This window comes from Elephantulus edwardii, unplaced genomic scaffold (assembly GCF_000299155.1).
Source record: "Elephantulus edwardii isolate Elephantulus edwardi_28Jun2011 unplaced genomic scaffold, EleEdw1.0 scaffold00161, whole genome shotgun sequence".
NCBI lineage: Eukaryota > Metazoa > Chordata > Mammalia > Macroscelidea > Macroscelididae > Elephantulus > Elephantulus edwardii.
Window position 1 is genome coordinate 6,774,471 of NW_006399911.1, and position 22,780 is coordinate 6,797,250.

The 22,780-nt window shown below is 48.2% G+C and overlaps 1 protein-coding gene across 1 annotated transcript in view; it reads left to right on the forward strand.

Annotated features, from left to right (window-relative positions):
- EEFSEC (eukaryotic elongation factor, selenocysteine-tRNA-specific) overlaps positions 1–22,780 on the forward strand; it is a 384,789-nt gene that overhangs the window by 312,953 nt on the left and 49,056 nt on the right. The window contains exon 6 of the mRNA XM_006895177.1: positions 10,279–10,435. Within this exon, the coding sequence (XP_006895239.1) occupies positions 10,279–10,435 (157 nt within the window). The remainder of the gene's footprint in view (positions 1–10,278; positions 10,436–22,780) is intronic.

Sequence of the window (22,780 nt, forward strand, 5' to 3'; positions counted from 1 at the left end):
TGAACAATCTCAATCTCTTCGCCATTCATCCTGATGCTACCAATTGGTCCAGTGGTGAGAATCTTTATCTTCTTGACATTGAGCCTCAGTTCATACTGAAGGCTACAGTCCTTGACCCTCTGCAGCAAGTGCATGAGGTCCTCCTCAGTTTCAGCAATCAGGGTTGTGTCATCCACATAATGCAGATTGTTGATAGATCTTCCACCAATCCTGATGCCACAATTCTCCTCATAGAGCCCAGCCTCCAAGATAATCTGCTCTGCATACAGGTTTAAAAGGTATGGAGACAGGACACATCCCTGGCGTACACCCTTCCGAATTTTGAACCATGCAGTGTTACCCTGCTCTGTTCTGACTACTGCCTCTTGGTCCAAGTATAGGTTTCGCATTAGCACGATTAAATGTTCTGTGATTCCCATTCTCCTCAGAGTCAGCCACAGTTTGTTATGATCCACACAGTAAAATTAAAATCCTAACTGAGGTAAATATCATATAATGATGTGATATATAATGAAAAAAGGCATAGTCATATGCATCAGTATATGAAAACCTCTTAGAAATCCAAGGAAAACTTTTTTTAAATGGTGTTATAATTTTAGTAGAACATTTTATGCTGTGAATTTCATAATTAAAGACTTGCTGAGCTGCAAATTAGCAGAGTTGTAATAATACAACTATTGTTGTGACATGCCATGAGTCCACTACAACTCATAGTGACACCCTGTCCTGTTCTGTGCCGTCCTTATCATCTCTGACACACTTGAGCCCATTGCTATAGTCACTATGTCAGTCCGTGTGGTGGAGGGTCTTCTTCTCTTTCACTGACCTTTCCAAGCATGATGCCCCTCCCCAAGGAATAGCATCTCCTAACTACATGCGTAAAGTACATCTCTCAATAAAAAGTACATTTTTATATGCCTGTGAAACATTTGAGGAGCCCTGCTGGCTCAGCGGTTAAGCACTGGGGTAATAACTGTCATTAGTTCAGCAGTTTGAATCCACCAGCCACATCATGAGAGAAAGATGTGCTAGTCTCCTTCCCTAAAGATTACAGCCTTGGCAACATCTGGGGCAGTTTTACTCTGTCCTTAGGATTGGGATCAGTGGCAGTGGGTGTGAGAGAGAGAGAGAGAGAGAGAGTGTGATATCAAGATTAATGTCCTAAAATCCTTGAACCGTGGATTGAATTAGATATTTGAACTTCTCGTGGGTGGTCATTCCCACGTGAAGTTGTTTATGTTCTCTCCAACATCAGCACTGCAGAGTCTCTCAGGTGAGGACCCAACATCAGTCTTCAGGGCAAGGCCTTGCACAAGGCGGGGCAGCTGCAGGAGGCAGAGCTCTGCAGGCACCCTTCTTCACGGGGTCCACCAGCAGACCTGGAGCCAGCCCAGGATTCCGTTTGGCAACTGACTTAACTCCCTTCCTTCTTTGGTGCCATCTCCACAATTTGAATTACAATTGTTGCTTCAGAACTTGGGTGATTCCCAAGTCTCCTCCTGGCAGCCAGTCCCTGAAAGTGAGAGACATGTAACAACATAATTATGTACTCAAAGACCAGGACGATGGGGATGCGCCTGGCACGGAGGCAAGAGCCTGTGCTTCATGTGTAGCAGTGACTTCAGAGACTCCACCTCCTTAATGATGGAAGGCCATGAAACTAAACAGGGTGTTTATTCAAACAAAGAGGTCCCCACTCAGAGCTATTGTTTCTGTGGCAGCCTGCTTAGCCCTGTTCCTATGAGCAGAACAGCCAAACACATCCCGTGTGCATTGTCTTAGACTTGATGTCACATGATTTATTTCAACAGGAAAACCTCCAGCTGCTCCTCTAAAGGCTTTTCCTTGTTGGATGTGCTTATTTCTGATCTCTGAGGTCTGTCTCCTTTAGCTAGAAGAGCCTGCAGTTTAGGGGAAGCACATAGGTATTCCACATGGATGTGCCTACATAGCATGTGCTTGAAGATGCATAGATCTGAGACCCTCTCCCGAGCCTCCTATGCTCTGACACATGGGATGAATGATGATCCTTCATCTTCCTAAGCTTACTACCCCTTCAGGAAGCGATGTCCAGTCTCATATGTCTACCCACACTCCCTTTTAGTTACTCTGGTAATTCTGGAAAGGGGGCAAGTGTCAGGGAAACAGAAATGTATACAAGCAGCGCCGTGCTCTGTGGCCCTCTCCGTCCGTAGGTTAGACTGGTCAGGTTGGAAGACCAGTGTGGGCGCTGTATCAGCCGCCTCCCAGTGCAGCCTTCTGTGGAAGCTTCTGAGGTGGGACAGGGCTGTACTAACTAGCATTTGATCAATGAGCATTGTCTGGGGAGCTCTAAGTAGTGTCCACAGGCTACACATCTGCTGCCCTGCAGTCTTGGGTAGTGTAGCTGAGGGACCTTTGAGAGAGGGGAGAACTCTCCCCAGGGAGTCAAGGATCCACCTACACCTCACATAACTCTGTCTCCCCTACTATAGATACTCAGAGGCCAAGTGAGGCCAGGTACCTACAAAACCCCCAGGGCTCTGTAGCACTGAGATCAGACCCCAGTTCCTTTGGTTCTAAACTACCTCTGCAGAGCTCTCCTTCCCTCTTGAAATCTGTAACCCTCTCCTGCAGACCTGAGAGCCGGTGCTGGGCCTCCACGTTTATCTGAGCACCCCTTTTGCAGCCTTTCCTTATAGCCCTTTCCATAGCTCTTCCTTTCCCTCCATAGTGTGGAGGGAACACTCAGTCTCCAGGCCCCACAGAATTTTGCCTCCCTTCCTAGTGTGTGACTTTGGACAGGTTACTTAACTTTGTTGAGTCTCCAGTTCCCCTGGGTGTCTAGCTGCAGGGCCCTTATAAGGAGTGAATAACAATGCCGCCACCAAGCCCTCCTCTCCTGTATGACCTGCTCGAAGTGTTACAGTTTTGCTTTCTACGTTTAGATCTCTGATCCATCCAAATGAACTTTTGTGAAGAGTGTAAGATCTGTGTCTAGAGGAGTATTATTAACGTGTTAAAGTCCACCTAGAAACTAAGGTGCTCCTGATCCAAGCCTTGGTCTTCACAATTACTTGCTCTGCATCAGAGAGTTGGACAATGGCTAAGGGTGAAAGAAGAAGAATCAATACCTTTGAATTTTGGTGCTGGAGAAGAGTCTTGAATGTACCATGGACCACCAAGAAAACAAATAGGTCTGCCTTGGAGAGGGTGAAACCAAGCTTCTCCTTGGAGGCTAGGATTTAGAAGCCCTGTCTCACATACTTTGGGCAAGACCGATCCTTGGAGAAGAACATCATACTTGGAAGGATGGAGGAATAGCACAGAAGAGAAAGACTCCAGATGAAATGGAGTGACTGAGTGACTGGGGCAATGGGGGTTTGTATGTCAGAATTAGTGAGACTGGCTCAGGACAGAGCAGGATTCAGAGCTGCTGTACATAGGGTTGCTGTTGGTTGCAGGTGACTCAGTGGCACATAACAACAACCACTTGTTCAGACACCACTTGTTGAAGGTCCCTTTTCTCCATCAGTTACCTTTTTTGCCCCTCTGCTAAGGCCATATATTACCGTAACAGGTTTAGGACCAAAAAAGGTCCTGTTTTTGTCTACTGTAGAATGGGACTGGAGAGAGGGGTGCAGAGGATCTAGATGCCCGAGAAAAGAGATGTTTTCCTGCTGGGTTCCTCTGCTGCCCAGCTTTCCTTTTCATGTGCACAGGCATGACCCATGTCTGTACCAGATTGGGTTCTCATCAATTCCTACCAGGCACAGACACCAATGAGATGGCCACCTGGGGCCCACTGGAAAGCAAGGTCTCTGAGAAACAGGTCAGGGAGGAGGTGGTGCCAACATTGCAGAGCCCACATAGAGTTCCGGGTGGTGCATAGTGTCCCATCTTCTACACTCTACCTGACTGGCCCTGCCAGCGGTGTAAAAGATACAGAATTAGCAGAGGGGGGCATTTCACCCACAGTGCTATTGTGTTTTCTGGTCAGCAGTGACCACGATGATGCTCCCTGTGGACCTGGAATCCTTTTTGAATTCAGCTTCTCTTGGTGACACTGAGAAGACAGCAGCACGGGGGCCTACCCGCTCCTAACCTGATATGGAATACTTAAAATACTACAGTAGTCTTAGTCAGACAGCTGGACACAGCACGTGTCCCCAGGCCCAGGGCCCCCCGCTCTGACCCACGAGGTCAGCGAGCCCATAAACATCTCAGAACCCTGGCTCCCCCATGCCTCATCCCCTCGTTATGCCTAATGCTCGAGTCAGCTTTGTCTGGCATGAAAGCCCTGGAGCTGTTTGATGTTTCCCCTGGAGTTAATACAATTAGTCTGCCCTTGTTGCAAGACCCTGACTGGGAAAGGCTGGGGCCTCTGGCTGTCTTTGTGGCATTCAGCTTTTTAAGTTAATATTTTATAACCAAAGGGAAGGGGGAGGGGAGGAGATGCCAGAAAGTCTCTGAAAGGCCTTTGCTCACAGGTGGCAAGACAGCATACCTAGGTCTTGTCAGGGTGATGGTGGCTGTCACAGGGCCTCAGCCCCAGGGCCACTGAGCACAGAGGAGAGAGGGGTGTGTCACTATTGGCTCTCAGGGCCTGGGCTGCTTTTTTTCCAGGTATTCTTAGTGAGCAGTGCTATGCTGGGCTAAGGGCTTGCTCTTGCTTTATCCTTTATCTTCAGGCACATGTCCACTGAAGTGTTTTCATTCTGCCCCAAGGTACCATGAAACACCTTTTCACCCATCTTTCCCTCTCCCTTCTATCTCCTGTGTGGGTAGGCATGATGACTGTGCCCTCCATGTTGGGTCAGGAAGGGCATAGACAGCTCATTGTCAATGAGGAGACTGTTTTTAACCCCTGGTGTTAGAAAAGTGGGCCCTCAGCCTCAGGAGGGGCTACAAGGAACCTACTGTATGGAGGAGGCGGGCTGAGGGGATGTGCCCTGGGTACCCAAAGAGGGACCTGGGTGTTGGGAAGAGCAGGTTTGAAAGCCCTAAGTGAGGGTGGGGATTAATAAGAGCAGGAGGAAATGTAGGGGTGATGATGACTTCATGAAATGTACATATATACTCAGGCCTACCAGATGAGCATCTACCATAGTGCCAGATCGTGACCTGGACTGGGAAGTCTAACAGGACTGGGGGGAGGCTGGGGAGAAGCAGGGTTGAGGGTAGGAGCTGAGATTTGAGTGCAAGCTGCCACCAGGCTGCCAAGAACACCTTGGGGGCCCTTTCCCTTGAAGTGGGCCTGCCCTTTGCCAGCTCTCCACACCGCAGGTACTAGGAGCTATCATGAGTCATAGGTACTTGTCTGCCATTGCTAGTGCTGGGGCAGCAGGGGTGGCTGGAGAAGGTCATGTGTGCCCACTTGCAAGGCTGGAACACAGCTGGTACTCAGCAGGAAAACAAAACAAAACAAAACAGTAATGTCCACTTGGTGAGAAATTTCTATCCTGATTGAGCTCCTGTCTGTGTCACCCATTTGGCCTTAGAGTTGCTTTATTTGGAATGTTGTTATAGATGATCACAAAAGGACCATACCTTTTTCATTTCTAGACTAAGTGAGATGCTACAAGGCAGGTCAGTGTCTTAGTCAGCTAGGGTCTCAGTCCCACCCCCCCCAACCCAGCCCCAACAGTACCCTAAAGCCCAAGGCAGCAGGGGGCCTGGTGTTTCCTGGTTGGAACAGTGGCACCCTAGGCTTGGACATTTCAGTGTAACTGTTCCAAAGCCTCAGTGTGCATTTCTGCAGAGCCACCGGGAGTGAGCTCATCCTAATCACACAGGGACAGAAGAATCGTATTTTAGGACAGGTGCGTGCACCTGGGAGAGCCCAGTATGAGCTGAGGAAACTGAGGAGAGACTTTGTCCAGATGCCCTGGGACTTCCTGGCAGCAGAAACGGGCTCTGGGGAAGCCTGGTGCACCTTTAATGGTCCAGAACCACCCAGTCAGTCTGTGGACCTTCCCACACTGCTGTTTATCAGACAAGTTGCAGCCCTTCTGGGATTTCACCTGACTGAAAACTACTCTTGGTGAATGTTGGCATGTGGTTTCTTCAAGGCTGAGGACTGACTGACCTCTTCCTGGAGAGTAGTGACATAGCCTAGGAAAGTGGCTAATTGCCATTTGGAATCAGTGTAACCTGACTCGGTGGCCTGAGCCAATCAGGAGACACCTCCATTCATGAACAGGCCTTCTCTGAGTGCCCGCTGGCACCAGGGTGAGGTGTCCCCAGACAGCAGTAGAATAGACTGGAAGGACCAGCATTCTGCTGGAGCTGACGTGGAAGGACCGGGTGTCCCAGAGCAAGAGTAGCCTCACCCATCAGCATGGCAGGGACTGCCTCTAGGGGTTCCACGGGGTTTGAGTCCTGAAGGACAAACAGGAGGACTTTACCTGGATGGATGAGAGCTCTGAATTATAAAGGGCTGTGCAAGTAGACGTGACTATTCATATCACTGTATCCTGGTTCATCAATCACTGGCGACAGGAGGAATGTGAATACTTTTATCTAGCATTATGAATCAAGTCAAATAGGGTATTTTTTCCCCCAAAAGGTTTTAGGGTATAATGATCAAAACAATCCATCTGGGACCCTTAGCCAGTTGCTGGCCTGTTGGATAGAAACAGCAAGTGCCTGTGGCTCAGGATAGCCCTGGCCTGGTCTCAGGACAGGCATGCAGTTTTCCTCAGGGGGCTGGTCTAAGAATGTCGAAGCCCATGGGCTCCACCTGAGCCCATCCCTTCTTGTCTGATTCCATCTCCACCATCACACCACAGCTGACTCCCTTGACAACCCTCTGTGCCTCCGTGCTGCTGCCATCCAGCTGCCAAACTGTGCCTTGTCTCTTTGCACCCAGAGAGTAGGAAGAAGGCTTGGCAGGTCTATGGAGGTCTCAGGTCCCAGACTTGTGGTGCTCAGGCCCCAGTCTCCATCTTTCCTCCCCGTCAGCCGAGCGAGACTCTCTCTTTAACATGCTTGTCTTTCTTTTTCACTGTCGCTCTTTTGCTGAACTCTCTCTTACACAGAGAAGTGCAGCACCTTCCAGACTCAAGATAGCGCTCAGTAATTCATCACCTGATCACTGAGCCCTGACTATGGGCGGGAAACAGCAGTGAATGAGATACACAGAAGGCTTCAGCTGTTGTTTCTATTGTGTTCCTTTTCTGGTTACCTACAGTCTGTGGGAAGTGGAAACTGGTTTCTTTTTACAGTAGTAGCAGAATTTTTCATTTAAAATAAACATTCTGCCAAGTTTTTTGGTTTTGTTTTATTATGTTTCATATTTGCTTGTTTTTTTCCTTGTTGTGTACTGTCAAGTCAGATCCGACTGGCACAGAGGAAATACCCCTCCTTCTCCAGCGCTTTATCTGGTGGATTCATACCGCAAGCCTTTGGGATTGCAGTGCAGCTTCTTGCCACCAGGCCACCAGAGCTTCCTTTTTTGGTTTTGTTTTGTGGAGGTTTTTTTTGTTTGTTTTTGTTTTTTTTAATTGTTTGTCTTTTAAGTAATAAGAGTCAGCAGAGTGCATTATATCAAGGGTGAGACAGGAGTTCTCACATCCAGGCATTGGTGCTCTGGGTCACCCGAAACCCCTGGCTTCCTAGATGCATGATGTTGGTGAGGGTTGGTGCTGAGGACCCCTCTGCACTGATACTGGCTCTGCATGTCCTACAAATCCTGTTCTGTCTGCACTGAGTCTGGCCACCTCTCCACTGCAGAATCCTCCAGAAGATCTGTGGTCCATATAGTCAGGTGCTCAGCCCTCATTTTAGGTGGATGCCCTCGGGCACTGGATTGAGAGCAAACATCAGCCCTTGTGCTAGAGACTCCCTCACCATGTTCCCACCAATGAGCACTGTGTAGTTAACAGCAGCTGAATGCCAGGCACAGTGAAGCACTGTCCTGTGGGCATACTGAGCTCATTCCTGTCTTCACAGCTACCTTGTAAAGAAACTGAGGCATGGAAATATTATACAACTGTCATGGGCCTGTACAGCTAGTGGTGTGCAGCTGAGCCATCTGACTCTGGGTCCCGTGTACTCACAAGCATACTTCTCTGCCACATTTCTCCTAACGCTCAGTAACTGTTTGTGGAATAAGTTAATGAGTTGATATTTTAATGCATGACCCTTCCCCTGCACAAAACAAATTTCCAGTTTCTTGTAACTGCGTAGTTGCAAGAAAGGGTGGCAGCTATAAAATTTACATGTTCAGAATGGCAGGGTGTGCATTGCAAATGCTTACTGGTTTGGGGTAGCTGATGGTGTAGGAGGGTTGGGTTGGGCCAGGCAAAGAAGAGAGTCCAGGGTATGCTAGGCTTGGGTTTGAAGGCTGCATTGGAGGTTTTTCTGACAGCAGTGGAGAGAGGGCATTTTGCCAGTGGGTTACAAATGGCAGCTTGCACAGAGGCCTAGCGTGTTCTCCTTGTGGGGGGAAGAGCAAGGGTCACAAAGGTCAGTGAGAACTGAAGAAATGAGCCAACTCTGGTCCAGGCCTGGAGCGTGGGGTCACAGATGTTGCAAGAGCTTGAAGGGTAGAAGGATGTCAGTTCATGGTTTGTTTTTAAATGTTTCATTGGATTGTTTCCAAGTAGTAGAAGATTCACCACCATCCCCGTTTTTCTTTCCTAGAAACACAAGCTCATCAGCTTCCTGTGACTCCTCCCCCAGGCATTCCTCTAGCCACTGTTCTAATGTCCCTCTAGCAGAAGCTTCCTCTGTGTCCAGCACTCCACTTTGCTTGCTACTCTGAGACGCCATCTGAGAACCGTACACACTTATCCCCAAGCACTGTCCTTGCTTCCCACGACCCCCACAGTAACCATGGATCCCCACCACTGCACTGAACACAGTGGCCTATGGCCTAGCTATAGAGGGTAATCCATGCACCATCATCTAGTGCATGTGAAGACCCTGTGGTACAGTCTTAGAAGTAGGGTGAATGTGAGGGTAGAATATATGTGCACTTCTAATTGCAGTGGGAGCAGTTTGGAAGACGTTTCTTATCCAGGGGCCCAAGTTTAATATCGGAGAGCAGAGAGGTGGTGAAGGGGAGGAGCCACCATGGAAAGAGCCACTTGGTCCATGCTACCCTCCCCACTGCCCCATCTCCTCCCACCCTTCCTCTCTCTGAAGGGATCATCCGTGGCCTGAGCTTATATCTTGTCCTTCCCACATTAAATCCTTCTGGAGAGAAGGTTCAGGTGAACACATGACAAAATTAAGGCTGTGTCAAGTCAATGCTTTCTCACACTCGAGTATCTTCCTTTCAGCCTGGGCAGTCATGGCACCATGGGGCCATGGGGACGTGAACCAGAGGAGGCCCAGCTCGGGGGCTAACTCTGTACACACACATCTGGGGAGGGAGGGAAAGGCCCTGCTTAGAATATGAAAAAGAACTCCTGAAGAAGATGCTGGATCAGAGGGATGTGCACAGGAAGAGAAAAGCCTCAGGACAGAGTGCTCAGGCCCGAAGTAGGAGGAAAGCGAGAGAGCAAGTTCTCAAAGGTGTCTGATGGGAGGGCATCTAGAGAAAGCTTGGGCCACAGAGGGAAGTTTGGATAGTGGGGCCAAGGTAACATCCCTTATCCCTGGAGATCCATGAATGCTTTCCTCAAAAATTTCCTCAAATATTGATAAACTCTCTTTGGATCTGAGACTCTAGTGGCCTAATAGTAAGAAACTGCACTAGAGTCCCAAAGCATGTAGTTCGAATCCTCCAGCTGCTCCACAAGAGAAGGGTGGGCAATCTCATCCCATGTGATTGACCGCCTGCTGTGCTGGAGGGTCAGCTGTGGGTCAGTTCCAACTCAATGGCACACAACAAAATGTCTTTGGGCAAGTTCTCTGGGGATACTTCTGTGGGACAAGGACTGGTGGGAGGTCCGAAATGAGACACTACCATCAAGTGGTTTAGTTCAAGCCTGCTGCTGCCCCTCTGAGCACTGGACCTTGGGTGAATTCTGAACCTGTCCATGCTTGGATTTCTTGTCTGTGAACTGGAAAAGAGAATGTGCCTGCGGAGTTGATGGGGGCTTCATGTATCCATCCGTGTGAAGCCCTGAGCAGCACCCCTACCCCTCTATGAGCAGCAGTGGCAAATCATGGCCAGTGATGGTTTAAATGACTGCCTTGCTCTTGTGCCTGTCATCACCTGTAAGACAGAAATGAGTGCCCTCACCCCCCAGGATCTGTAGGTGGCCTGGCCAGAGTGCAGATGGGAAGGCAGGGCCTTTCCTGGCTGACACTGACGTTGTATTTCCCTCGGTGTGTGTGTGGGCACAGGTAATGGATGACTACAGTGTGATTGGCCGCTCCCTGTTCAAAAAGGAGACCAACATCCAGCTCTTCGTGGGACTCAAGGTGCACCTGTCGACTGGCGAGCAGGGGGTCATTGACAGCGCCTTTGGCCAGAGTGGCAAGTTCAAAGTCCACATCCCTGGTAAGTGCAATGATTCTCTGCAGGGCACCATATACGGGACAAAGAGATGGCTCGCCTAGGAAATACTCCTTGGCTGATGCCAAAAGCTCAGGTTTCTTCTCCTGCATGACTGATGCATAGGGGTTAGCCCACATGTCATTGTGACCTCTGATCCCATTAACATGTGGCCAGTGGCAGTGTAGATCCTGAAAAGAGCCAGGCCTAGGGGTCAAGGCCAGTTCCAAGCCAAAGTCAAGGCTTTAACTTGAGTTTTCCCTTGACCTTGGAGGGACCTTAGGTATGTTGCCGCACCTGTCTATGAATTGAGGTGGCAGCATTGGTCATGCAGGAAGGGGAAAGGGAAGGCATGAGTGAGGGAACCCACCATGGCTTGTACTGCCCTGGAGCTGCCAGGGCTGGCTCGAGCCAGGGAGTGCTTCCTTCTCACCCAGTGAAGACAGTTCTGAGCTCCAACTCCTTCACATGCTTGTATCTCTGTGTATGTGATGGGAATAGCCTTACTGGAGGCAGAGCCTTCTCCTGCTCGTCAGCATGTTTGGGCCTGCAGTTGGTGCCCAGCCTGTTGCTGCTGGCAGAGGTGACTTGTGTCTGGACCGGCATGATAGACATGTTCCTAAGAGAGTGCAGTGTTTTTTGGGGACCCTGGCAGAAGTGGCACCAGAAAAGAACCTGATTTCAAGCATATAGATCATTAGGGAGCTCTTTGTGGGCCAAGGTAGGCATTTGCTCTTGGATCTCTTTAGGCCAGTTACCCACTCAGTCAGGCATTTATTCATTGCTTTATCCAATATTTTGCTGAGGTCTTTGGGGGCATGATGCTCATGTTCTAGTGAGCGGAGACAGTAAGTTAACTTATTAAACATGACAAATTAATAACAACTTGTAATGTGTAAAAGTGGAAAAAATTTAGAAGGAATGGAGCTTGAGAATTCCTGGCACATGTAATCAGGGAAGACCTAATCATAGCGTGCAGGCCTGACTGAAGGGGAGGGAAGGAGCCACACAGATACCTGGGAAAGAACATTCTGCAGGGCCAGGGAAGAACAAGTCACGGTCTCTGAAAGACAGAGAGTGTGTGTGTGTGGGGGGGGGGGTGGCTGCAGTACCATGAGCCGGCAGGTATGGGGTGCAGAGCTGGGCTGCACTATAGTACCGAGTTGCCAAAGCAAGGGCAGTCGTGATGATAATGCCCGCCCACGCTCTGCCACAGTCCACTGTCTTTACTGAGTGCGTTCTCACACGGCAGCGTTGAGATGTTAGTGTGAACACCCACATGCTCTCTGCCACTGTCCATGGCACTTTATTGTATGGCATAGCCATGCTTACCTACAATTACATATATCTACTACACATATCTACAAAACGTATGTTTTACTCTGTGTGCAATGGAAAGCCATCTGGAGGTTTGAGAGTTGAAAAATATGATATTAGCTTGTCACTTCTAGGGCAGAACTTCCTAAAGGCAAGGTGATTCTCAGTGTCCAGCAGTGAAACCCAAATCTCAGCTACTTTCCCTCAATACAGTTAGTGAGGTGAGCTGCTTCTACTCCCTGAGAGCCTAACTGGTGACCTTTGCCTCCGCAGACCTTCCTCACGGGGGAGCACTCTGTGGAGGGCAAGTGTGGTCTCATTTCACAGATGCAGAAGCCAGAATTCAGTTTCTTCTCCTGCACCTGCCATTGTGCCGCAGCAGCTCTGAGGCCTCATCTTGACCAAATGAGAGCCCTTGTAGAGACCAGGGCCCGTGATACCTCCCTCAAGACTCCTGGGAACATTCCAGGTGCCCAGGGGCCATGTACGCTGCACCCAAGGGGCGAACTTTCTGAGCATGAAGGACTTCCAGCCCCCTTCAGTAGGCATGGGGCATAGGGCCCTTCTGAGGGTCACCAGAGCCTGGGCCTGGGCTAGCACCAAGCTTCTAGAGGAAGGCTGGCTATGGTCACAGTCCCTGCCAGCTCACTCAGAGCCTGGCTTCCCCCCAGCTTGTGAGCTTGTCTTTTGAACAGCTCTGTAGTCTGCCTCTGCCAGTGCACACAGACGGGGAAAGAACCCTGGCTGTCAACTTCAGCCTGTTTTTTCCAATCCAGGACGCACCTGGAATTTACCTAGACCAGGCCAGAACCAACAGTCTTGTTGGGGATCCCTGTGCTCTGGGAGATGGGGTGAAGGGGCGGGAAGGAGAAGAGAGGTCAGTGACTCCTGAAGTCAGCTCAAGTTCACATTCCTTTGTTAAGTCAGTGTTGCCTGTTTAATAGGTCTGCTTCTTGTTTGTGGCTTTTAAGCTTTTTATTAAACATAACTAGTTTAATAAAATCTTTTCATCCCACTCCCCATCTTCCCTCCCTCCTACCCCCACTTTCCCCGCATCTACTTGTGTCTTCCCATTGAAATACTTTTGTGAAGAAGTCCTTAGAAAACCAGAGACATCTCTTGTGGGGACGGGGGTGGGGTGGTGTTGGAGAGCGCTGCTAGTAGTGAATTGAAAGTGCTGGGACTGCGGAACCATGGGTCTTGGGCTGTACAATTGGAGCCAGAGAGGTTGGAGGAACGTTTCTTAGAGCAGAACATGGCTTGGGATGGGCCTTTTACCATGGATGGAGGGAGCTGAAAGAATCCTCAGGGTCTGCTCCTATCCATCCCGAATGCCCAGCCACTGCCTGGACTAATGGGACCGATCAAATATTACAGAGAGCAGGCAGCAAATAGTTGGGGGTGCTGGGGTCTGTGAGGACCTGAAAACTATTGGCCCAGAGCCTATGTTTGATTTTTTTTAAATTTTTATTTTGTACTGGTTTACTTACTAAGTTCATATACATTGTTTTTCACACCAGATCTTTTCCATTTCTTTTACCCACCCCTCCCTCTACCCATCAAATTGTACAAACCTATGATTATCACCCCTGCTCATTTCACCCGTCTGTTCCTTCCCTCCCCCTCTTGAATCCTCATACATGTTTTTCTAGTTACCTTTCTACAATCATGGTCTTGTATAATATTTGTCCTTATGGGACTGGGTTAGTTTACTTACCATAATGCTTAGAGCCTGTGTTTTTAAATATTTTATTATCTTTTCAGTGAAAGACAGCAAAATAATCTCGACAGATATTATTCAGTTATATTCTTCACATTATATTAACATTCTCATTATTTCTGTTCTAATTGTTCAGTTCTCATTAACCAAGTCTAAACCTTCTCATCTATTTTTTAGCATGTTGATTGGCCCTTTGCTCTTTATATAGATGGCTTCAGTCTGGCCATGGCAGGTAAGGAGCTGTAAGGAGCTGTACTGCCAACACAAAGGGAGTAGTCAGTTTGAATCCATCAGCTGCTCTGCAGGAGAAACATGGGCATTCTCCTCCTATGGAATTTATAGCCTCTGAAAACCCACCAGAGGGTCAGCTAAGAGTTGATTCAGTTCCAGTTCTTTGGCAGTGAATGAGTACTGATCAGTCTTTCTGCAAGGTCTACAAATCACAGAGCAGGTTGCCACCTGGAGCTAGACCAAAAAAATATAAAACCACAGATTGTTTAACACTTACTCAAGAAATGTCAGTCAACCTGGACAAAGGTGGCAAACCTGCTGGGGTAGGTAACTCCTCAGAATATAAGGGGAAAGGTTTTCTCAAGCTGTTTTTCTTAAAAACCAAGATAAAAGGTCATAGATAAAATGGCTCATTTTTTTACCATCGTCCTCATTATCCATGTTCTTTGCCCATTTGGGCTATTTGTCATTTTATTGTTGTTGGATTGTAGAAACTTTGTTTTGGATATGCCATTCTCAAAGACTTCCCTTGTCTGCATATTGTTGGCCTTTTACTCTTTGGAGAAAAATCTTTGGATGAGCATCAGGTCTATGTTTTTGTAGAGATTTGACCCTTAGCAGTTTGTAACTCCTAATTGAGTTTTAGGAAGTCTTCAGCCTCAGGAGTCATAACTAAAGCATAATATATTCTCTAGAGCATTGAAGCTGACCTGCGTAAGGGTCTTGACATAATAAAAGATGCTCTTGGAAATCAGAGGGATGGAGGGATAGCCCATCTTTCCTGGCACCCAGGATGCCTACTCAGAAAGTTGTGGGGCTTTGGGGATGGAAAGGCCTACACTGACCTATTTAGGCCTTCAGAGAGATGATATAATGTGAGTTAGGAGCTGACCTGAAAGTTTTGCTGATATAAGAGATGGTTGAAGGATATTAGAGCCCCTGAGTGGATGGTGCAAATGGTTAGTAGACTGCTAATGGAAAGGTTAATGGTTGAGTCTGCCCAAAGATACCTTAACAGAAAAAACTGAGGATCAAATTCTAAAAAGGCAGCCATTGCAAACCCTGTGGGGCACAATTCTGCTCTAACGCACATGAAATCATGTCTTGGTGCCAACTGGTTTTTGGTTGGAAGTTTTCTGTAACAGCAAGGCTCCTCCAGGCAGCTTCCTCCTGTTCCCTGTGATAGTGTCAGTTCTGTTTCCTCTGTGTGTTTCTTCAGTATCTGGTGTAGTGCCTGGTTCTGGGGGTGTTTTACCTGACCCCCAGGGCAGTCCAGGGAGCTGGTCTTGCCATCTTTACTGTATGTTAGGAACTCTGAGAAGGTTCTACTGCTTCTCAAGGGGCATCTACTGCTGTGGACCAGCTCTCTGCATGTGGTAGATGGGCTGGCCCCCACCACAATCAGGGTGTGATATCTGAGCTGCTTGTCTCCCAGCCCAGGGCTGAGCACTATTACTTGCTCCAGACTGAGAAGTGGGACACATGTCCCAGCTAGTGCCCCTATTTCCACACCAACACACACACACACTGTAAGGAGGAAAAAAAAACCTCTTTGAGGACTGTTTGATGACTTTTAGATAAAGCACCAAGTGAACAGTGTAAAGGGACTTGTCTCTTATGACATTTGAAAACCACTGTTTATTTACTTTTTTTTTCTGAAACACAGAGCTATGAGTGCCCTGGAGCCTTGTAATGTGCCTTTTGAAGGACATGACAAGCCTTTGAAGAGGCCAGATTTCCATTAGGTGGCACAGTTGAGTGACTGACTGACCCTGGAGGACATTCCTGTTTGGCAGAAGGAAATATGGTACATTTCTCACTGGAAACAGAAGCCCACATATAAAAACTCATGCCCTCTTTACCTAACAGGTTAGTGTCCACGTGTCTCTCTTGGGTCCAATGAAGTGAAGATGTTCTGGTTTAGCTCAGAGGACACTCACCTTCCACTCCCTAGGCCAGAGGCAGCTCTCTAAGATCGGTGGTACAACATGACTGAGTTGTCAGGTTAGAGTCCCTGTACCTCCTGGTACTAAAATATAGGCTGTGCTGTGAAGATCAGGACATGGGACTCTGGCTGACCAGGCTCTGAGGGCAGGAATATGCCTCTGTGGTAGCACAGAGGTAATGGTCTATGTCCCACCTTTGTGGAGGAGGCCAGGAGAAATCCTGTAAGGTGAGGACTTGGGGTTCTAAGAGATGATCAGGAACATTGGTCTGAAGCCCTGTGAGACTGTCACCAGGCTGTGGTGAATGGCCTGGGGGATACACTGTCCAGATGTGTGGCACTTGGGGTGGGTTGGGGACATGATTAAAGCATCCGGGAGATGATGAAACCTTAAGAGCTCCCAGTGCTGCTGAGCACTCGCTTATACCTGGCCTTGTGCCTTCAGGGAACAGGTCGACACGCCTGACCTTCCTAGCCGTCCATGGTGACCAGGCTATGGTCACACAGCAGGAGTGGCAAATGTCCAGAACCAGCACTCAGCTTCCTAAGGTCAGAGGAAGGCCACATGGCCCCGGACAAGCCCACCACTGATGCACTACCACCTCCTCTCAGTGACCTTCTTTCATGCAGCTTCTGTGTGGCCATGTGCTGTGTCTGACGCAGCACTATGTCCGGGATCCTGGGCTGGAATACATGTTGTCCCTCAGCTCAGGGAGCACCCAGCCAATCATCCATGGATTGAGCAATGTGTCGGTTGCACTGGGTTCAAGAAAGGCTGCCATAGACATAGCACACACAATTCCTGAACCCTACTACCTACTCCTGGAAGTAACAGGCGTACTGAGGAGTGAGTGGAGTGTTCCAGGCAGGATTTCAGAGTAGAAGAAACTGGCACCTTCTAGAACAAAGGCTCAGGGCATGAGACCTTGTCTCATTTGTGCACTAAGTGTAAAGAAAAGCTGAAGGAAGGCCGCGGACAGATGTCCCCCATTGTCTGTACAGTAGCCATTCAGCACAGCGTATGCAGTCTTGTTGGAGCTGGGGCCTGTGAAAGGCACTGACCATGGGAAGCAATATCACGGTGCTGACTTGACACACATGGAGATGGAGTTTTCAGAGCTGGGTCTCACACTGCACTCCATGCTTGGTCCAAAGCCAGACCCCACCCAAGACTACAGGCTGCACTCCAGAGCAGACAATGGGGGTGAGGATGGTAGTAAACATGGTGCCTGACAGTCACCATGGCACCCCTCCAGTAGGGTCGCCAAAATGCCAGGGCCTCAGCAGGAGCAGAGGGAAGGAGGGTGTCCGAGGTGGGGCTGGGAGAGTTCTAGACCATAGTGAGAAGTTTGGATTTTTATCCCAGTCCTGTTGGAGCCACCCGAGGCAGTCTTTACCTCAAGACCACTTAGATTTTGTTTCCATTTGTAAAGAGCTCCTTTGATCTCCCTCTGAGGAACATTTTCAGGGCTGCTCAGTGGGAGCTGTGAGGCCAGTGGGAAGGCAGCTGTTACCCCCATGACTGAGACCTGGAGAAGTCCAGGGAAGCATGGAGTAGGGTGTGACTTCCTCAGGGTACTTTTGTAAGGCCACTCAGAAGAGGTTCTGAACCCCGCCAGTGGGCTTTGTCAGGAAAGGAGGAGTCTTTGATCAGAACCTATGAATTTATATGCCAAATTTGAGAACTCGTAAAGAAACACTGGAAGTACCACAGAGGTGGGACCACAGAGGGCCTGTTGGGTAATCCAGGCTAAAGGAGTGAAGTCCACAGGTGAGGGTTTGAAGGAAAACTACCATGGTCAGAGGGTTGCTCTGCCTATGGGACATTGAGAGTGTTTGGAAGGAGTGTAACTAGGGCCAGAACTTCAGTAAGAAAATTTACTGTGACACAAGGCCAGAGAATAAAGGCCAGAGAGGCCATCAAGTGCAAAGGAAAGAGGCGAGCAGCCTGTACTAGGTGCAGATGAGGGTATGCTTGTGGGTGCTTCCCATGGGCATTTCTGCCACCCTGAGGGTTACCTCAAGGAGCCTGGTAGTGCATAATGTGTCAGCCTGCTCTCCTGGTGGTTTATATCCACTGGAAACTCCACAGGAGGAAATGAGCATTCTCCCACTAAAGTCGTACCACCTTAGAGACCCAGTGGAGGGTCCCATGAGCTAGAGTCAACTTGATGGCACTGAGCTGTGTGAAGTGTTGCTGCAACCCAGCAGGGAATTTTTACACTGCTAATTACAGGCTTGTCCTGTTTCCATAGGTCTTGGCATAGAGGTGAGCACCTGACTGGCTGTTCTAACAGTGAGTGTTTAGGCCTGCTCATCAAAGATGTGGCACCAGGTCCTTGCCTAAGTCACTTTCCCTATACTTTAAGTAGAGGGTGAGCCTTGGAAATGAGACTACATGAGCAGCTCAGCCCATCACCGGCCTGGTCTCTTAAGAGGACCTCAACACCTGCTTCCCACCCCCTAGTCGGCCACATCTGAGCTGTGCCAGGGGCCTGCATTGCAAATCAAACCCTTTGCCCTGATGTCTCATCAAACTAGAATGCCCGAGCCTGCGCCTTTTACAGACGCCTGCTCAGACTGGAGTCAGCCGGCCACTTCCACAGCCTCTAACACCTATGGGATGTAGAGCCGGCACTCCTCAAAGTCAGCCTTCCATGTTTGATCTCCTGGTGACCCCTTTGTCCTGCCACTTCCTTCAGCTGTTTTGTTGTTATTGTTTTTGTTTGCTTGTTGGTTTTTGGCAAGGATGATAGGACCCCCTGTGAAGCCAGTTTCTTGCGATTTGAAATGCCTACCTTGTGGTTCTCCTTTCCTGCCCTGGGTCAGGCCAGTGCCTTATACATTCTCCCACACAAGGTTACTGGGCCACTCTCTATCGCCAGCTGTAGTGGGTCATAGCTGATTAATGGCTGTATTTGGCAGCAGAAAGTGACTTACATTTAAATAAGAAATGAAACTTTCTGTTTTATTTTTGGAGATTGTTTGGTTGGTTGGTTGGTTTTTTCGTTTGTTTAAGGAAAGAGAGTTAAAAAGCACTTGTAACAACTCTCCCAATGTTGCAATTCCTCCCTGAATGTAGCCTCTGGTTCAGGGCCTCACCTGCCCAGGGTATTCATGCCTGTTCCATTCTCACTCGGCTTGTGCATAAAATGTGGTCGAGTCCGGTGGTCATGGCCTGTACCTCCACCCTTCCTCCTGGTCCACCTACAGGCTGCTGCCCAGGAAACCAGGCTACTGGGTTCTCAGGCTGGGTGGCAACTGGGCAACCACATTCTACCCAAAGTGCTCCTCGGCTCCACAGCTGACAATGAACATGAGCACAGGGAGTCAGATCTTCCAGTGGAAATTTGCATTTTTACATGAAGTGTCCCAGTCCTCACATATTTAAAAGAAACAAGTTAAAAATAGTGTCAGAACCCCACATTTACACACTTGTGTGTGTGACTGCAGAACACTTGCTGCAGAAGATCAAAGACTATAGCCTCAACAAAGATTACATCTCAACATCAATAAAGCAGAAATCCTCACTACTGAGCCAGTAGGCAACATCGTGATGAATGGAGAAGAGATTGAAGTTATAAACTATTTCATCTTGCTTGAATCCACAATCAACATCCTTGGTACCAGCAGTCAAGAAATCAAAAGATATGTTGCACTGGGAAAATCTACTGTCAAGGGCCTCTCCTCAGGGGTGCTCAGGAACAGTGGTGTCACTTTAAAGAGGCACCTGTTTCAAGCCAATGTCTTCTCAGTTACTTGCTATGCATCTGAAAGTTGGGTAAAGAATAAGTATGATAGAAGAAGAATAGATGCCTTTGAGTTGTGATATTGAAGAAGAGTACTGACTACCATCCTGTAGACTGCCTAAAAAACCAAATATTTCTTGGAGAAAGTACAACCAGGGTGTTCCTTAGAGACAAAGATAGTGAAACTTCATCTTATATATATTGGGCATGTTGTTAGAAGGGACTATTCCTTGGAAAGGGGCATCATGCTTGGAAAGATGGAGGGTCAGAAAAAGAGAGGAAGACTTTCAACAAGATGAACTAGTGCAGTGACTTGCAGTGGGCTTGAGTATATCAGAGATGATGAAGATCACACAAGATAGAGAAGGGTTCAGATCTGTCGTTCATAGGGTTACTGTGAGTCATAGACAGGACAGCACCAGTGTGTGACTTTGTGTGTGTGCTGGGCCCTGGATGCCTGCGGCCTCTTTACCATTGTTCCTGCCTCACTGAAGGGAGCTCAAGGAGCTCAGATTCAACTCAGGTTCCACAGACACCAAAGTACATATTTCTCTCTGTTGGACAGGACACGACACCTAGCCACATACATACCCTTTGGGTTTCTTGCATATCCTAGTGCCTGAGCCAAAGTCCAACTGGGGCTACCTGGGCAGATGGCTGTGTAAACACTATGGGGCCTTGGCAAATCCTTAAGGGTACACCATGAGAACTTCCACTAGGTGACATCCCCCAAAAGGCCCTGGTAGCAGTAGGGGTGGGGCTGTGTACACCATTGGCCTGTCTGCCCATACCGGTACCCTGGTACACTGAGAACAGAAGGGTTGGCATCTTGGCTAGAAGTTTAACTGTTTCTGAACTTGACTTTCCTTATCTGTAAGTTGGCTTCTGAGGGTTTCCCCTTCCTTTTTAAAAACTTGAGCTGTGCAGAAATATTGAAAAACCAGTTCACTTACATTCACCTGGTATGATAGCTGCTAGCAGCTGTTGTTGGCATCTTGTCCATGTGCACTGGGTACATGTGCATGTGTGTGCGCTCACATACACGCCCGCTGAAACATCAGTGTTCAAGCCCAGACATTACTAAATGTCCCCCAGGGAAATAAGAAGAGTTTTGGGGGAAGAGACACAGTCAGAGGGGCAGTGAGGCCTCCTGGGTGGATTGAGAGGGATGGGTAGAGAGGTTGGAGTGACTGAGTTGGAGGAATGCTGTTGGAAAAGTGAGATTGAGGCAGTCAGAAGACGGTCATCTCTGGCCTCTGTTGTTTCTGTACCAGTAGGGTGGCCTTGGAGACCCTCTCAGGTTTCAAGTAGAGCAGTGGGTAATGTGCTTGTTTGTCTGTGAGGCCTCATTGCTTCTAATATTTCCTCCTGAGTGCTGGAGGGAAGGTGGGGTAATTAGGATGGGTTCTGTGAGACCTGGAGCCAGCAGCTTTCCTGGATTGTCACCATTTGTAGAAATGGTATGATGGTGTAGGATCTCTTTGTCTAACTTCACAAAGGGGGGAAATTAAGATCATCAGCTCATATTGATTCTTATATATTGGAGATCAGGCTTACCTCCACCCTTCTGCGACACCCATCTCATGGCACTCTCTAGTCCTCTGCTGGGTTCAGTAACCTGTTGTGATGAATACACAGAACTCACAGACAGTACTCAAAATTATGGGGCTTCTTAGGGAAGTAACCGGTTACAGTGTGGAATCAGGAATGGTTCAGGAGGCAATTCTTCGATCAGGACAGCCTCTTCTCATCCCTACTTATAGACCTCCAGGCCTCACTCTGGCCCCTAGACTCTTAGTCCCTACCTCACTTGAGCAAGCACTATGAAATTCTTTAGCCTCCATTAAGGGAGCCCTGGTGACCTACTGATAAGCTGTGCTGCAATTGTGAAGGCATGTGGTTAGACTCCACCAGCTGCTCTTCAGGGAAAGGGTGGGAAGTCTCCTCCTGTGCAATTTACCGCTTCTGAAAACCTGTTGGAAGGTCAGCTATGGGTTGATCTCGACTCGGTGGCACACATCAAGTGCCTAGTGGTGCCTCGTTCCATCAATAATCCTCTTGCCCTAAGGTACTCAGCTCTCTCACTCTGTGGGACTGAATATTTCCTGTTGCCATTTTAGAAAGCCCTCTATGCTGAATTAGCCAGTTTTCCTGACTCTGTAGCCTTCACTTCTCTGCCTCTGATTCTCACCTGCTGTCTCTGGTGTTATAGCTCTCTTGTCCCTAGAGTTTAGGGGGTTCTTAGCACAGTGTCACATGCTTCGGGCATGTGGCGAGGAGAGACTGTTCCTTAGAGAGGTATATCTTGTTTGGAAAGGCAGAAAGTCAGCAAAGGCAGGAAGGTGGAAAGGCAGAAGGTCAGTGAAGGACAGAAAGATGGAATCGAACCAGGTGGATTGACACCATCACTACCACAATAGGCTGTAATGTGTCAGGAAGTGTGAGGATGGCACAGGATAGGACAGTGTTCAGTCTGTTTTTGATAGGGTCCCTGTGGATTGTACTCACCCTACAGCACCAAACAACAATAGCACAGTGTCACTGGATTCTAAGGACATACTTACTTTTAGTTCTTCTTTCTTAGTGAGGTCCTCCCTTTCCACCTCTGGGATAGCTCATTTTAAACTTTTTGTTGTTAAGTGCTTTTAAATTGGCTGTAACTCTTTTTTATTTTAAATTCATATTTTAATGAAAGTTTACATAAAACTTGGGTTTCCATTCATTAATTGTTGCACATTTTCATCTCTATCCCCTCAGTTCGCTTTCCTCTTTAAAAAGATTTTTTTATTGTTGCACATTCCTCCCTCCCCCTGCTCCCCAGTCCAGTTTGCTACCCAAATAGATATATGCACATCCATGTTTATTGCTGCATCATTCACAATAGCAAAGAGATGGAAGCAACCCAATTGCCCATCAACAAATGAAGGGATAGAGAAGCTATAGTATATTGACACAATGGAATACTATGCAGCACTGAAAAACAAGGAACTCATAAAATATTATATAAAATGGGTGACCCTGGAGGGCATTGTGTTGAGTGAAATATCTCAGTCACAAAGGACAAAGAGTACACGATGCCGCTGTTGTAAAACAGGCCTAACATGGGGGTTGTGTGGCTGCAGCTCTTAGTGGCCCTGTGAACAGCCGATCTGAACCCTGCCCTATTCTGCACCTCCTCACCATCTCTGACATGCTCAAGCCCATTGTTAGTCACTGTGTCAATACATCTTGTTGAGGACCTTCCTTCCTTTCTCTGACCCTCTTCTTTTCCCCAGTATGATGTCGTATTTCCAAGGACTGGCTCCTCCTAACAGTGTGCTGCAGCGGGTCAAGGATTGCCTCCTTCAATATGGATTGGAGCTTGTTGTTGTTGTTTGTTGTTGTTATGT